Consider the following 16,367-nt stretch of genomic DNA (forward strand, 5'->3'; position numbering starts at 1 on the left):
TAATAATTACGCTTACTTTTAGTAATTACAGTACTTTTTCAAATCCCTGTTGCCTTCTGATGACACAAAGCTGAGTGGTGCAGTTGACACGCCTGAGGGACAGGATGCTATTCAGAGGGTCCTGGACAAGCTTGAGAGGTGGGTCTGTGTGAACCTCATGAGGTTCAACAAGGCCAAGTGCAATGTCCTGCACCTGGGTCAGGGCAACGCCTAGTATCAATGCAGGCTGGGCAAGGAGTGGATTGAGAGCAGCCCTGAGGAGAAGGACTTGGGGGTATTAATGGATGGAAACTTGGACGTGAGCTGGCAATGTGTGCTCGCAGCCCAGAAAGCCAACCGTATTCTGGGCTGCATCCAGAGCAGTGTGGCCAGCAGGTCGAGGGAGGGGATTCTCCCCCTCTGTTCCACTCTTTTGAGACCCCCCCTGCAGTGCTGTGTCCAGCTCTGGGGGCACCAACATCAGAAGGACACGGACCTGCTCGAGTGGGTCCAGAGGAGGCCACGAAGATGATCAGGGGCTGGAGCACCTCCCCTGTGAGGACAGGCTGAGAGAGTTGGCGGGGTTCAGCTGGAGAAGAGAAGGCTCCGGGGAGAGCTTAGAGTGGCCTCCCAGGGCTTATAAGAAAAATGGGGACAAACTTTTTAGTAGGGCCTGTTGTGATAGGACAAGGGGTGTAATGGTTTTAAACTAAAAGAGCGTCGATTCAGACTAGATATAAGGAAGACATTTTTTACGATGAGGGTGGTGAAGCACTGAAACAGGTTGCCCAGAGAGGTGGTAGATGCCCCATCTCTGGAAACATTCAAGGTCAGATTGGACGGGGCTTTGAGCAACCTGATCTGGTTGAAGATGGTCCCTGCTCATTGCAGGGGTTTGGATTAGATGACCTTTAAAGGTCCCTTCCAACCCAAACCATTCTATGATGTTGAAGCTCCACGCAGGACAGCATAAGCTGTGCCTCCGTCCCCACCTGCAGCAGTGTGCATGTGATGTGCAAAACTTTAACAGAGCTGTTTCTATGAGGATGGCGATGCAGCCTGTTATGTATCTACATTTTTTTAATGTATTATAACTGCTCCATCTACACTCGGAAGGAGGTGAGTATTTTCAGAATTAGTACTAACTAGGTCTGCAGCGAGTCAGCAGCAACACCTGGATTACAGCACTCAACTATACACTTAGTTTTTTGCTGAGCTCCTGTTTTATTCTTTTTTTTTTTTTTTTTTTTTTTAGCTGATGGACACATCTGTGCATGCTCATTTTTATCTTCACTGTTGCAGGTCTGTTGTCCTGTGCCTCAGATATTATGAGCCAGTTCAGTAAGCCCAGAGGCCTGATGTGAAAATTGTCTGTGATTATGTAGTTAAATCCATTTCTTGCAACTCATATTTGTAAAAGGACAGTTTGAACTTTGACATTTCCATATCCTCACGTTTCCCCTTCCTTCCTTAACATCCCTTTGCTGTGGTCTGGGTGTGGATATAGTTTGATCCTGTTGGTTGCAAGTAGTTGCTCGACATGGATTAAAAACACAGCACCCTGCGTAGTAAATAATCCCTGTACACACTGTGTGGGATCAGACGAGACTCCACTGGATCCCTGTCCTCTTCCAGGAGTTTAACAGCTCTTGTTCCTCCCCATGACTGCACACTGAAAATAAATCCCAGCTCTGCTTTCTCCTGCAAACTCAAATAATTCTCAGTGTCTGTCTCCTGGAAATGTTCTTTTGGTGTTTCTGTTGCACACATGCCCCAAGCCAGAAAAGGACTCACAGATAAATATTTTTATCATGCATGCAAACAAATACTTGCTTTGAAATTTCAGAAATGAACTAAGTGAAAACCTGTTTTCATCAGGCAGCTGAGAGGCTCCTAGACAACCTGCCAAGTGCTGAGTTCCCACCGTTTCTCTCAGAGGCAATAGAAATGATCCAGAAGGGGCACGAATATTTTTAGAACATTAAAAAACATATCGCTTCTCCCCCTGCCTCTCATTTTTCAGCAGTGAAACAGATAAGTATTTGCTGAAGTTGTCCAAAAACTGCTTTACGTCCAGCTGAGGGGAAAATGTGTGCCAGATTTGTCGTGTAATAGGTAAGAGTCTGGCAGAGTTGCACAAGTTTAAAGATGACCCTTTGGAGTGAAAGCAGTTGTCCAAACTTAACGACAGCTGCGGTTTAGAGTATTGCTTGTTCATTAAGTTAGTATAAAATACAGCAATTACTCTGGTGTACGTTCAGAATTTAAAAGCAACAATTACACTAATTGAGGCAATCTTAATAAACGACTCTGCCCCCCAAACGAAAACCCGCAATCACAGTATACTGTAATACTCCCAGCCTTCATCAAGAGCGTGAGGAAATCAATACATTTTGCTGTTTCAGAGGTAATCAAATCCCTGGGCTGCTCAACTAGGATGGGGAAGAATGAGTTCCTCAACCAGGGTCCATCTCCAGGCGCATCCTGGCAGCAATCCTGCGTTGTTTAACGCATGAGGACTGTTAGCTGGAGGTTAATTGCAGCTGCTGAGGACTGACATGGCAAAGCAGAGCCAGGGCTGGGCCGTCTGCAGGAGCAGAACTGTGACCGTGGTGTTCCTGGCACAGCATCGGGCGGGTGGCTGGTTGGGGTGCAGGACGGGTCCGGGCGGTGAAGCCTCCGGAGAGCTGCTCCGTGCTCAAGGGTTCCTATCGCAAAGCACCGAGGGCACGCAGGAGGTGGTGGTGGTGGTGCCTGGGAAGTCAGTCTCTGGAGAAAAACTTTATAACTACTTTCATGACTTTTTTGGGGCCACAGCTGAAACAAAATCCGGCTCACAGTCTCTCAAGATTCATACCTTGAATGTCCTTTTTGAAACATCGTGGAGTGAAAGGGTGAATAAAACACAGACTAAGAGGGCAGCGGGGGTTGGTTGGTTGTTTTTTCAAAAGGAAAGGGAAAAGGTGGCTCCAAGATAATGGATGAAGAGTGTGGAAGTACAAATATAAAGCAGTAGGAGAAGAGAGGTGGTGTGGCATTGCGAAGGTCAGGTTTCGTGCAGAGAGAGGCACCAAGGAAACGGGGTAAAGAGCCAACCACTTCATCAGGGTTAAGAAGCCAACTCCTGAGCTGAAAAGCTGGGGTTTAGCAGCCAGGAAGGAGGTTAGAAAAGAGGAGGGGTTATATGGAGTGAGCAAGCTCAAAAGACAACACAAAGCCTCAAAGATAAGAGTATCATGACTTAAGAGCTCTTAGAAAGTGAAGAACTGCTTGAATTAGGACTGAGCAGACTGAGCCGTGGACTGAGATACAAATCATTACGGGTCTGGAAACAGGAGTGAGGGATGTGTTGTGTTCTCTAACTTAATGGGGGGGGGGGGGTGTTGAATTCATTTTCTTGCTGTCTTTGTGTTAGAGCCAAGGACAAAGCTTGTGGCGTGTGAGCTGGGAGACGAGAAAGGTGCAAAAGGCTCTCGAGCATAATCCTTTCTAGCCAGGCAATGTTTGCTGTGACATTTGTGATATATATATATTTGTTTCAGTAAGTAGTAGCTTTTTCCTTGAATGTGTTTTATTTGCGGCACAGAACAAAGTTCTCCATCCACTTGTAGCTTCTATTTGGTTATGGGTGTCACGCGGAGAGGAGGGTAGTGTTGATACCCTCCTAAAGAGCACGGAGCTTGGATGGCTTGGTAGGGCCACCCACTTGAAATGCAGACAGCCCTTCCCCATCCTGGGGAGCTGAAGCCGTTTGCATCCACAGAAGATCTGGCGCGTTATTGCGACGGGCTGCCGTTCTCCTGGTGTCTTCACAGAACGCCAAGAAATGCAAAATGCTATTTTTGTACGTCCCCTAAATGTAGCAGCTGAAAATGGGTCAGTACGTCTTGTTCAAAGGAAGAGAGTTGGCATATGGGTTAGAGGGAAGCTGTAAAAGCCTGTAAGGGGGGACTGAGGCAGGCTTACCATGAACAAAAAAGGAAGACAGGATAAAAGTTCAAGGGGGATTTGCCAGATATTTCCATCCCTTCTGGGTCTAGCATTTTTGTGATTATTGCCTCTTTAATGGGATGCTGTATTTTTGCCTCATCATTAACCTCAGGAAACCTAGGTGGTGGAGCAGAGCACGGAGAAAATGAAAGAGGAACTGGAGAGCAGAAATGCCAAAATTAGGCGAGGCAGAGTGCATGAGTGCTCCAGCCGTGCTTTGGTTTCTGCCGCCTTATGCCTCAAACGGTTTTACAAAGTGATTTCCTGTGCGCTTTGCAACACATGATGGAGGCTTATGCTGAAGGTTTGAGACCAAAACAATCCCTCGAGTTTGTTCTGTGGACCATGCTTCAAGCGTGGAGGTCCTGGAGTCCCCGTGCTCCCGGCACGCTCCACCCCGGGGTGCTGTGGCTGGGCCAGGCTGCAGCCCGAGACGGCGGCACGGTGTGAGAGCAGGCTCTGCTTGGCTGGAAGTGCCGATGCCTTTGAAGCATCTTGTCTGTAGCACTCTCCTGCAAAGTCAGCAGCACACGGCGGTGCTTTCTGAGCGGCAGCGGCAGCTCTCGGGGGCGAGAGGCACTGTTTGACCTTCTCTTCAGACCAAGTTTTCCATTTGAAAGTCTATTCTTTTTAGGAGTGTGATTTCTTTTTTCCCCTCCTTTTTTTCCCTTTAAGCTCTCCTTTTTTTGTGTGTTCTCATTAGAAACTCTGCTTCTCCAGGAACGTGGAAGTCTTAAAAAAGCAACTGGCTTCGACGAAGCCACGGCGAAGGCTGTGCAGGAGGTGCGTGCGATCCTGCGTGGGCTGCGCAGCGGGATGCTCGTTGCTGAGACTCACATTTTGGGTGACCCTGGGACCTCTACAAGAGGTTTTCAGAGAGCCTTCCAACATTTTGCTGTTAACTATTTATATTTTAGTATTACTGTTGCAGAGGAGAATAATCCTCTCATTCCTCTCGTGTCCCTCAAAGTGACAACTCCTTTTAAAGTGTTTTTGTCCAAATCATGACCAAATATCATGAAGTAATTCTAAGCCATATAAAATAATTCTTTCTTTTTGTTTTGTTTTGTTTTTTTTTTATTTTTATTGGAGGAGGAGGGAGTGCATGCATGTTTCTGAAGCAAAGCAATCCTCTTTTCTAAATAACCTTCCTCTCTCACATGGCCACCTCTTGACTTATCCTGACCTTAGCACTTTTTTGACTCACTGCATATTTCCCTTGCCAACATTTTGGAGGCAGTGCCAAGCTCCCAGTTAAAAAGGTGAGGTATTTTTTCCGCTGCCGGGAGTTGGTTGCCTTCTCTGGTATACCTGATATCCCCTCGGCGCTGTCTGCCTGCTGGGGAGCACTGCCTCCTGTGCAAGAGGCCATGGCATGGTCCTTGTACGCCCAAGATCCAGCATCTCCAAGTAGCACTTTGTTCTTGCAGACGTATATTCCATTGCAAGTGGGTGATGGCAACAAAAGATAAGTCCCAAAGGTATGCTGGACCCCTGTGACAGAAAAGGGGAAAAGATCCCCAATTTGTAAGATGTGAAGTTGGGTCCTGCTGACATCAGTAAAAGCTTTGCCGTGACCTTGAGTGAAGCCAGGGTTTTGACTTCCATGTGCATCTGCCCTTCTGGGTTTCAGCTGGCAGGGGTGAGCACATATGCTACAGTACTTCCACCTGCATCATCCTATAAGAAAACAATCTGCAGTAGATGAAATCTTGTGGGATGAAAGTTTGTAACTGACCCTTAATTGCTCAGAGGTTCAGTTTGGAAAGTGGTGTGTTTGGGAGAATTTTTTAGGTTAGCTTAATGATCGTGGTGGGGTGTGTCAGGGGTGGTTTGGGGGATGCATTTCCAACAGTGGAACACTTTATAATGGCTTATAACTGAAATCCTGGCAATTAAGTGGTTGAGCAATACCTGTGTCATTTAGCAAATGCTCTGCAGTAATATTTTTAAAACACAAAAAAATCTAAAGATAACTTTATATCTCAAGCTAGTATTTTGGATAAGATTAAACCAAAATCTGTCTTACAATGAATTTTTTCACATAAGTACCCATTTTCGTTTTTTGCTTACTATCTTCATGATTTGCTAAGGAAAAAGTTCTTTAAAGAGAGTTAAGCAGTTATTTAGTGATTTCATCACTCCTTTTCTTGCCTCTTTCAGTGCATTCGTGGAAGAAAAGCAACTCTAGAAGAGCTGCAGACAGTTCACTCGGAAGCCCATACGCTGCTGTACGGCACAAACCCTCTGAACAGACAGAAACTGGACAGCAAGAAACTTCTAGGTATCGTTCCCTAGGGGGGTGGGGGTGGTGTCCCCTTCCTGACCTCCAGAACTCCCGTCAGCCCTGACTCTGGCAAACACTTAGCAGTAGCAGTGTGAGAGGCGGGACGTGAGGCTGCCTCCATCCTCAGCTCTAGGCAGTTTCCAAGAGCGTTCTTTCCACCTTTGTTCAGTGTCTGCTTGAGAGCTGTAGAAGATACATCTCCCTTCAGGTAGATCCCTAAACCCTAGATAACTAAAAATTCCTTTCTTTGATGTCTTCAAAACCTAGAAGGAGGTTTCTCTGAGGAGGAAAGGTAATGCAGACATTTTATTTTATCCTTGGACACTCTGCTCTGCATGTTAGAAAATTATCCATTGCTAGGTAGGAACTGGAACACCCTACTAAGGACCTGGATCTGCAGCACTGACCAGCTGCATAGACATCAAAAAATAACTGTCAGTTTTGTGTGGATAATCCTCAAGAAAGATGCAGGGACCTCTTAAATAGTCTGACTTCTGTTTACTTTGGAGTAAGATTGTTTATCCCTATCACTGGCCCCTGGATCTTCCTGAAACAGGGCTGCATCTGCTGTAAAAGATAGACATTTTCCCTGCAAAAGATCTAGTGGGTGGTTGTTCAGATAACCAACCCCCCATAGCAACCAAACCACATTGATTTTAGCACCTTACCTCTGTGGAGGCATCATCTTCTGCCTTTACTTTGTGCCTTTTTGCAGCAGTAGGTGATAGGCTGGAGAGGCAAGTTCTCAAGTGGGGATCAGCAAAAAGTTCTGGAACCTAGAAGTTGAGAAAGTTTATTTTGGGATTAGCTTGACTTTGGATGATATAAAGAGGTTTAATTTGATGGGCTGCATGATGTAGTAGTCGCAGCAAAAGAGCTGGAAAGATTTTGCAACATATTCAGTACGTACATTAGATCCCTGAAGAGGAAAGCTATTAGCCAGTTGTTTAAACATGCAATTAGCACTGTATTTATAGCTAACTTACCACCTCTTTAAAACCCAGAGAAATGACAAGTAGACACCTCTGGCTGAATGATAGCACAGCTAGTATGTAAAGTTTAAAGAATTTATGATGTCATATCCTTGGTAGTGTAAAACTCTCGCCTTGCATAAGGCATATCCACCAGTCCAAAGAAACAACGCATAAATCTTCCGTAGTAGATCTGAGAAGGCTCCTCATTTGAGGTTGCACCACCTTCACGCTGACTGATTTCTCTGGAAATTCTTGACCTGTAGTGCTGAAGGGGCGTGAGGACGTGCGTCCTGACCATCTGCTGCGGTGGGATCAGGCAGTCCTCCAGCATCTGGCCCCTTGGCTTTGCCAGCTTGAACTAGGCAGTAGTCATCATCTGCGGGGCAGGGGCTGAGCGGGCAGGGCATCACCCTAACCCCTCTCCTTTTGGAGATACCCCTCGCAAGATACATTTTTTTAGAGTGGACTGATAACACTGAGTGTTTCCTGTTCATTCAAATGTCAGATCCTCTTGAGATACTTTTCCGCCCCCTCTTTGACTCTTGGCACACTCTGTTTTAATACTTCCACAGATACATTTGGAGATACAAGCAGTTTGGTTGGTTGGTATTGGGTTTGGGGATACCCAGGTTTTGCTGAACTATTCCTGATGGTTTGTTTAGAGAACCTGAGGGAGGATAAGTTCTTGCTCTCCCTGTGAGTACTTCTGTAGTTTTGCTGTGTGTCCCCCATGTCACTCATTTAAAAATGTCTGTAGAGATCAAGTTTATCCCTATAGTGAAGAGAAATAATTGTAATACCAGAGGGTATTCCAGTACAAAATGTTGCCTATTTGGGTGTCACTTGCAAAGAAGACCAAGTTGTTTAAGAGCTGCAGCCATAGACAGAAGGTCAGATCCCCAGGATCTCCAGTAGGAAGGGCTTTCCAGTAGCTCTTAGTTGAGCTTAGACCTTGTTTCCTAAATCCATTTTGGCCTTGAGCTGCTAGCAGTGGGACTCGCTGCCAGCTCTCATGACCATCTTTGCCCAGACAGCAGAGGACCGCCTCTCCCCGCTCTCTGGTTGTCCTCCGGTGGCACGTGGAGCTGTGCATGGGCCACAGCTGGCACTGACCCGTGCCGAGCACCAAGCTTGGAGGAAGAGCAAACAGCTTCACCATTCAGCATGGCTGCCAGTCATCCCATCAGGCAGGAGAAAACAAGTTGGCAGCTTGACAGGCAGGGGTCTGGAAGGGGCAGCACGGCAAGCTGAAAGGATGAGAGGAGTGAGCCTGGCCGGAATGTCTGCATAGCACCAAGGGAGAAGTTCTCCTCTGGGAGCTGGGCAGGAATAGCGATGCTGGCCCTAAAACCAGTTTCTTAACTCGATGGCTTCCACAGTGCTGGACGGGAGCGAGGGTAACAGGCACTGATGTGTTGGGAAAACCTCCCTGAAAAACCTCAGTGTGTGCATTTGTGTACAGAGGTGAACAAAACTGCAAGCAGCCCCTTCTTCAGCAATCCTTTCCTGTTGAGAGTTTAAAAGCCTTTTAAATTTACAAAACAGCTTTGTGGGGTTCTTTTAAATATGTTAGAGCATAACTGTATGGCAGGCTTGAAGTCTGAGACCAAAGCTTTGTGTGAGGCTCACATATGCAAATGTAAGTTTGTTAGACCTGAGTGTCTTGACATGTGTACGACTCTGGTGGCTGACGCCATGTAAACCCTTTGCCTTTGATATGTCTATGAGGAAGAAAAAGCATGAGAAATCTCAGCCTAAAAGGAAGAGCTTGTAAAGCTGGGGGATGAAAACACGGGATGTTTCTTTTTAAGCTTCTGCGAATGATAAGGGGGGTGTCCCTTCATCTGGCAGTTCTTTAGGAGAAAGCGGGAAGGGGGTAAATAGTTCAGGCTTTTCAGAATTGCAAGCAGGCGTCATTGTGGCTCTGCTGATTACTTTTACTTCTGCAGTTGTCCTGTAGCTTGTTACTTCTGAGCCTTACTCATTTCTCAAAGAGTGCCCTTCTTTACACGTGTAGGAGAACAGACTTGCGACGGAAGCCCACCACTGATGCTGAAGTTAGTTTCCCCAGAGAATCCTGAGCATCACAAAGATTTGCTGTGTTTTATCAGACGGGTTTGAAGGTGACGACCTTCAAGGCAGGTTGCACAACTCTATCCCTGGAAGTGTTGCTAAAGCCCTTGAAAGTCTGAGGGTGAAAAATACAAATTCATCTCTCATTTGACAGTGTAAAGCTTTGGAACCTGTTGAACAAGTTTAAACTTAGGCAAATAAGGCTGCTTTTAATTTGTGGAGAGCAATCATAAATTGTTGTCAAGAAGATAAATATCCAAATAATGGGTGGATTAGCAGTGAAAGATGTGACAGGAGGTCTGAGGAAGGATGATCTAAGAACTTTCATGTGGATCTAATCAAAGAGTGAATCTCGCTGCGCACTCGGATTAATAATACAGATGCATTAACTCCGCTTTCAGTCACAAGGGTAACGTATGTGTCTGCGATGCATTTGACACCAGCATGGTCCTCAGTAACGTCTGTCTGCTGTCATGGCTAATTCACGCTCTACAAAGCTGGTAGTTAGCATTTAAGGGAATTTATTCTTTCGGTATAGACACGACCAGAACAAGAACCTGGTTTGGTGGGGGAAGAAAACCTCAACCCAGTATACTTCACCGTTAGCTTTCACTAACTTTAAATGGGTCTCAAGCAAATGAATCTCAGGCAGCATACTCCAGATCTTTTACAGTGTTTGCGGGTACATATTTCCTTCTCCCTGTTTGCCTGTGGTGCACAGACACGTGTAGAAGTCATACGTGTATGGTGGTGATGGATAGGAGACAGCGTGTTCTTGTTTCAGTATACCATTTATAAACCTGCAGAATTTTGAATGGAGGGTAATTTGCTCATATACAAGCCCAGTAAGTGATGTTACAATTCTTACAGATGCAAAATTAGCACTACAGATAGTTTCCTTCGTTTTACTTAAATTCTTGATGTTGGTTTTGCTCTTTCAGTCAAAATACATGTTTTCTTTGCCTGCCACCGGTTTATCTTTTGTCTTCCTCTTCTATGAAGCTCATGCGCTCCAAAGTCTTCTAGTAACTGCAGATGACTGATAATCAGGGTGTTTTTATGATTTCCTGTCCTACTTCAGTTGATAGCGGTTAAAATGTTCATTTGAGAAGACACGCTGAGCAGTTGTTGGTAGCATCTCAATCATTTACAGTCAGCATGACAGCTTGAAATGTAGGACAGCACACAAACCTTGCATAAAAATAAGTGATTTATAGGAGGCTTTTATATTGGAAAGGCTTTTGAACAACTCAAGTATGTACATTGTGTATGTATGCATTGTAACGTAACAGGCTTGGCTCTGTGTTTTCTGAAAATTGCAAGAAAACCCCAGTCTGTTATTGTGTTCAGAAAGATTGCAGCGTTGCCATAAAGTTGGACCAAAATCTGGTGAACTTTGACTTTCTGACTTAAAGAGTCCGTTCTTTTTCCTACAGGTTCTCTAACGTCGATGTTTGTCAGGCTTCCTTGCGGTGGTGTCGGGGTGAGTACTCTCTTTAATGTGTAAATAATGTCCTGTTTGTTCTCCCAGTCCCACGGGTAACAAAAATTGTTGCTTTGCATTCCATCAAGTGGGTAATTGCAACCAGATGTTACCCATAAACAGGGTCTGCCTGGGGTGCGGGGTTGCAGCGACAGCCTCATGTGCCTTTCTTCAAAAGCAGCGTGAAGATTTTTAAACTATTTTGGAGAGCCAAAGTGTGTGTGACATTCATAGGCGTGTTTCGTCTCTGGCTTTTAGGAGGAGAAACCTCATTTCCCAGGCAGTGATGTTTAATGGCTTGGAGGTTACTACATTTGAAAGCAAGCCTTGCATCCAAAAATGCTTTCTACGTAGAAAGCAAGATGTGCTTTTCATGCTGCTCGTGCTGCGTAGGTGTTTCATCTTCAGTATTTGTACTTCAGAGCTGCCTGCCTCCTAGTGCAGGTGGAAAACATATTAATAAAGTAGTGATATTGGAGGGCAATATTTGGGAAGTTCCTGTAAATAGTAAGTGGCTGCATTTGTGTCTGGGCTACATTACTGTCCTTGAATGAAATGTCTCGCAGGTTATGCAGCACAAGGGAATTGCAGTCCTTAGTACTTCACATCTTTCATTTCTCAAGCTCCAGGACAATCACGCATGGATTCTGAAGGAGGTGACTAAAATACCCCTCCATCCGTCATGGGAAAGCTGAACATTAGTTTTCATCCGTCAAGATTCAATATAATAGAAAGACTTTTTGTTGTTGTTTGTTCCCATAAGGCTAAAAAACCCCAAATACTATCCAAATACCTTGTGTTGAAGGTTTGAAGGTTTGTGTTGTTGTTTTCCTTTGAAGCCTGAAAACTTGAAAGTTTTCCTTTCAAGTCAGACTTTCTGCTCTAAAGTTTCTGCGGAGGGTGACAGTACAGAAAATCTCGGAGAACAGGAAGAGAAAAGAATGAGAAGAGACAATAAAAGGCATTGTGTTTGAAAATTCACAGTGGTAGTTCTTATGCATAATTGTAGCTCGTGAGGTTGAATTTAGAGGTCTGGATTCTGTTATGGAAATGAAACAAAATTGTTTTCTTCCTGAGTCTTTGCAAAATCGCTGCTTTGAAAATTATCCCGTCAAAAAAAAAAAAAAAAAAAAGAATAATCGGCGTTTATTCATACCGCCACTGCTGAGCACTCGTAGAGATATTTTATTTTGTATTGTAAATATGCTGCAGTCTCCTAATTCATGGCAAATTTTTGGCTAGAGTTTAAAAGGTTTGGATTTACTCTGCCCTGCAGTCAGGCATGCCATTCAAAGCAAAAATTATCATTTGCAAATGAAGACTGAATGGTAACAAGTAGAGACAGTGCCTGAGCCTAGCGCAGTCCCAGAAGTCTTGCATTAAATCCTAAATCAAGGCAGGAAACACCATAGTGCTGGTATTATCGATACGCTCGTAATAAAGACAGTTAACTCGCTGGTCGGTTGTCTCTACAGGCCCTTAAATATTAAGTAAAACATTTGCTGACTTTTGTACAGTGTTTTAACAATCCTAGCAGATAATGTTCATGTTTTCTAGGAGAATCTTTTTAAAACCAGTAATTTACTAGTAAGCAACTATGGGATAGTCAGATTTTGCTTAAAAATTGCTTTCTGTTGGTTTTGCTTCGTTTTCCTTCCCCGGTCAGCTCGGGACACAGTGCCAACTATTTGTGTACTTCTGCTTTTGTGACTGGTGCAGGAAAACACAGTCTTCCCTGCTTTTGGGATGCGTTTCTAATTAATATATACAGCCCAGCCATATATTTCACAGAATCATCTAGGTTGGAAAGGACCTTGAAGATCATCTAGTCCAACCGTTAACCCAGCACTGACAGATCCCAACTCCACCAGATCCCTCAGCGCTGGGTCAACCCGAGTCTTCAACCCCTCCAGGGATGGGGACTCCCCCCCTGCCCTGGGCAGCCCATTCCAACGCCCAACAACCCCTTCTGCAAAGAAATATTTCCTAATATCTAGTCTAAACCTTCCCTGGCGCAACTTGAGGCCATTCCCTCTTGTCCTATCACTTATTACTTGATTAAAGAGGCTCATCCCCAGCTTTCTGCAACCTCCTTTCACGTATTTGTAGGGAAGATGAGGCTATGGTACAGAACGACTGGCTGTAGCATAGTAAGTGCTTGGCACTTGTACGTGCCCTGAATGGGTTTAAGCGTGGACCGTATCCTTTGGGGTAGGAGAAAAGTACGGACACCTCACGGGGTTCTTTCAACCCCGTTTTCGACTGTCTTTAGAAGTGTGAGATTTGTCAAGAAAGCTGGCTTAGCAGTGTGGTGTGTTTATTCAAGAAATAGAGGGAAAACTGCAGTCTTTGTTAGCATGCCAGTTCTGAGAGACTCTTGATTTGATTTGCTCCGGGAAGCTGTTGGAAGCAGCCCTATAGTGGGATCTGAGCTGGGGCCACAGAGCACACCTTTCAGTAGCCGATGAAAACCAAATTATTTTCTGCACCAGAGAGGATGACAAGACATTTTTGAGATGCATATAATATTTTTTTGAGGAAATCAGAAGAAAAAAATTCAAAAACATCAGAGCCTAGGGTAAGACATGAGTTATGAAGAATTTTAGTGTGAGAGGAGGTGTAATGTAAATCTGAGAAGTTTTGGCATGTGAATACTGCTGGGAGATTGAGTGCTTGTTATAGTCTAATGAAATAATTCCAAATTGTTCTAGCAAGAGAGCTTAAGGGGTGTTTTTCTGCTGTTGCTTGGCAGGCCATTTTCAGGCTGCAAGGTGGCCACATAGCTTTATGAGTGATGGAGTTTTATTTAGACTCTCCCTTGTTTGAGATTGCCAGGTTGGCAGAACATTACTCATCGCTGAGCAGTAATCAGTCTCTGTTTTATCTTTTTCTTACAAGTTGAGAAGGCTGTGGAGAGGCAGCCCTGGTGCTGTGAGAAGTCTGTGTGGGCTCCAGTCAGTTTGTACTGGTGAAGGAACATCATGTGCACATGATGATCAGAGCACCTGTAGGACATCCTCTTGACTACCCATGGTTTGTAGCCCAGGTTTGAAGGAGAAGGGATTTATTTCAGCAGAGGGTTTTTCCTGTCTGACTTTGTCACTTAATAAGTGCAGTCTAGGGGATGCTTCATGGGTCTTTGCATTCAGCTCACCACGATGCTAGACAGCTTTCCAGCTGGCTGACTGCTTTGTGAGGAGGATTTTCCCTGATTGATACTGGTCTGCCAAATGCTTTCCAGGGGGCAAACATGATGCCATAAAGAAAAAGGGAAAGAAAAGAATTCAGAAATTAGTAAAGTGGGGACTGGTCCTCTATTGGATTTATTACTGGTTAGAAGATAGGAAATAATGGTCAGAATTACAATCCCCAAGAAATGTGTGTATTCACTGAAATGCTGCAATGCAGGGGATCGGTCATAAGCAAGTGTCATTTGCTGATGGCATTAAATTTATTTAGGGTCCTCAAAGCGAAAGCTGCCTGCAAAGAAATGTGGATAGTGTCATGGTAACGAGAAACTAAATAGTAATGTAAAAGTAACGTAGCACGTTAAATTCAGTGTGGGATGCAAAATAATGCTTGTGGGCCGGAGGGGGACTGGCCTGGAGCAGGTGAAAGCTGAATGATTGTTGTTCTTTATAGGAAGCTGAGGAGCTGAGGGTGTCAGATGAAATTATGGGCTGGAAAGCTTGAAACCAAGTCCTCCTTCTGCAAACAATTAAACAAGGCAATTTTTTTTTCCATAGGGGATGTCATGTAGATTGAAAGAATACATGGATGTGAAAGGCCATGTAGAGCAGTTTATGGGGGAGAAGCCCATGAAGAGCTGATAAGCTCCAGGATGAAGTCTGGAGCTTGGGCAACCACGAGTTCTTCTTACCAGTGAGCGAGCCAAAGGATGTTAAAGAGAGTGAAGGAGCAGGAAAATGTTTAGAGCAACTAACTTCATCACATTAACACCTTTCAACCTCTCTAACAATTAAGTCACAGTGTCTCAAAACCGATGAGAAAAAGGGTAATTTTGTTCCCTGGTGCTTGGAAACCTGTCAGTTCTTCTCCTCATTGGTTTGTTCTGTGCGAAGAAGCCTTCACATCACTGTAGCTGACACTAACAAACCTCCTTCCATCTGCAGACGTCTGATCATAGCGGGAAAGGAAGAAAGTACAGAAGCACTTATATCAACAGATGTGAGCTCTGATTTAAACAACAGTAATTTATTCCTGCTGATCTTTAGCAGCATCTGCAAGTGCAGTATGCGGTGTTTTTACTTAGGACATTACCTTCACTTCTCTGCAGCGCACACACTTTTCTTAATGTGTGACTTACATGCACCAGAGCATTACATAATCAAGGATAATTAGAAGAAGCTTTTGGAGAAACGAGTTGGAGCTGCAAAATAGTTCCAGCATACTTACATCCAACTTCTTCAGAACACTCAAAGACTTGATCTTACGATAACTTTCTTTCGTGTGTAGTATTTTCTTTTTCTGTGCACATTCTAAAAATATCTAAAGATCTAGGGCTTTAAAAAATGTTCTTAGTGTTTTTGATCTCTTCCAGAATATGTTATTCTATTTTTGGTTGTAAGGTCTTGATTAGAGCTTATAAAAATCTTTACCTGTTCAAGCAAAGTAGATTATCGCAGAGCAGAGACAATGAAAAGGACTTCTGTGGAATGTAAATGAGAAGAGACTAATTAGCAAGTCTTAGAAGAACAAAATGTGAGCAGGGTTATTTAATCAGTGCTTTAGAGCAGTAGGAGACACAGTTAGGTACAGACAAGTCTCTGGCAGCACAGACGGTGTGTGTCACTGTCACCTAAGCGTGATGATGAGCAGTGATGAGGAAAGAGCAGAACTCCTTCGTTCCCCTTCAGTTTGCAGAGGCTGGAGCTGCTGTGCAACTTGTCTCTACCCGTCCCTATGCTTCATTTCTTACCTGCATAGCTCTTCAGCTAAAGATCAGAATAATGAAACCTCTTATAAGACCCTCCTCATTTAACTTTGAAATGTTAGTAAACAGCATAGCATACAATGTGAGTAGGAGCCTCATTGTGTGTATTAAAGACTTCAAGTTACAAGGAAGGAAAAACTCTTTCAAGTTTCACCCTGAAACATCTTAGACATTCCGCGTAGAAGAGAGCCTGTGTCAAACCGTTGACCCTTCCTCTTCTGCAGTCACTCATCATTTTCTAATAACAGTACGTGCTGCAAAGGTTAAGAGCCTGCAGCAGGCCCCAAGTGCTGAATTCCCTCCCCCCAACTCTAAAGGGAGCCCTCTCCTATGGGCTCACCTAGCACAAACAGCAGCTTCTTTTTTAGAATGAGCAAGGCATTAATATTCTTATGAAGAAGACAAGTGTGCTGACCAGGACAACTGCTCCTCAACCAACAGCGGCAGATGTGGAAGACTCTGTATCTCTGACACAGTTGTATCCTCCAGCTCGGGAGAAAAAAGAGAAATATACCCTGTTGGATCAACAAAAACCAAGAAATATGCTTCCTCTCTCCGTAAAGTCCTTCCAGATGGTAAGGCTTGATGTGCTGTCCCAGCAACAACTTCTGTGATGGCAGCTACATC

At 44.4% G+C, this 16,367-nt stretch overlaps 1 protein-coding gene across 5 annotated transcripts in view; it reads left to right on the forward strand.

Moving 5' to 3' along the window:
• Positions 1–16,367, forward strand: part of HDAC4 (histone deacetylase 4) — a 270,539-nt gene that overhangs the window by 219,080 nt on the left and 35,092 nt on the right. For all 5 annotated transcript variants that reach the window (XM_074872456.1, XM_074872457.1, XM_074872453.1 and 2 more), the window contains exons 16-17: positions 6,133–6,253; positions 10,740–10,786. In XM_074872456.1, coding sequence (XP_074728557.1) covers positions 6,133–6,253; positions 10,740–10,786 — 168 coding nt within the window. The remainder of the gene's footprint in view (positions 1–6,132; positions 6,254–10,739; positions 10,787–16,367) is intronic.

Source organism: Strix uralensis, chromosome 6 (genome assembly GCF_047716275.1).
Source record: "Strix uralensis isolate ZFMK-TIS-50842 chromosome 6, bStrUra1, whole genome shotgun sequence".
Taxonomy (NCBI): Eukaryota; Metazoa; Chordata; class Aves; order Strigiformes; family Strigidae; genus Strix; species Strix uralensis.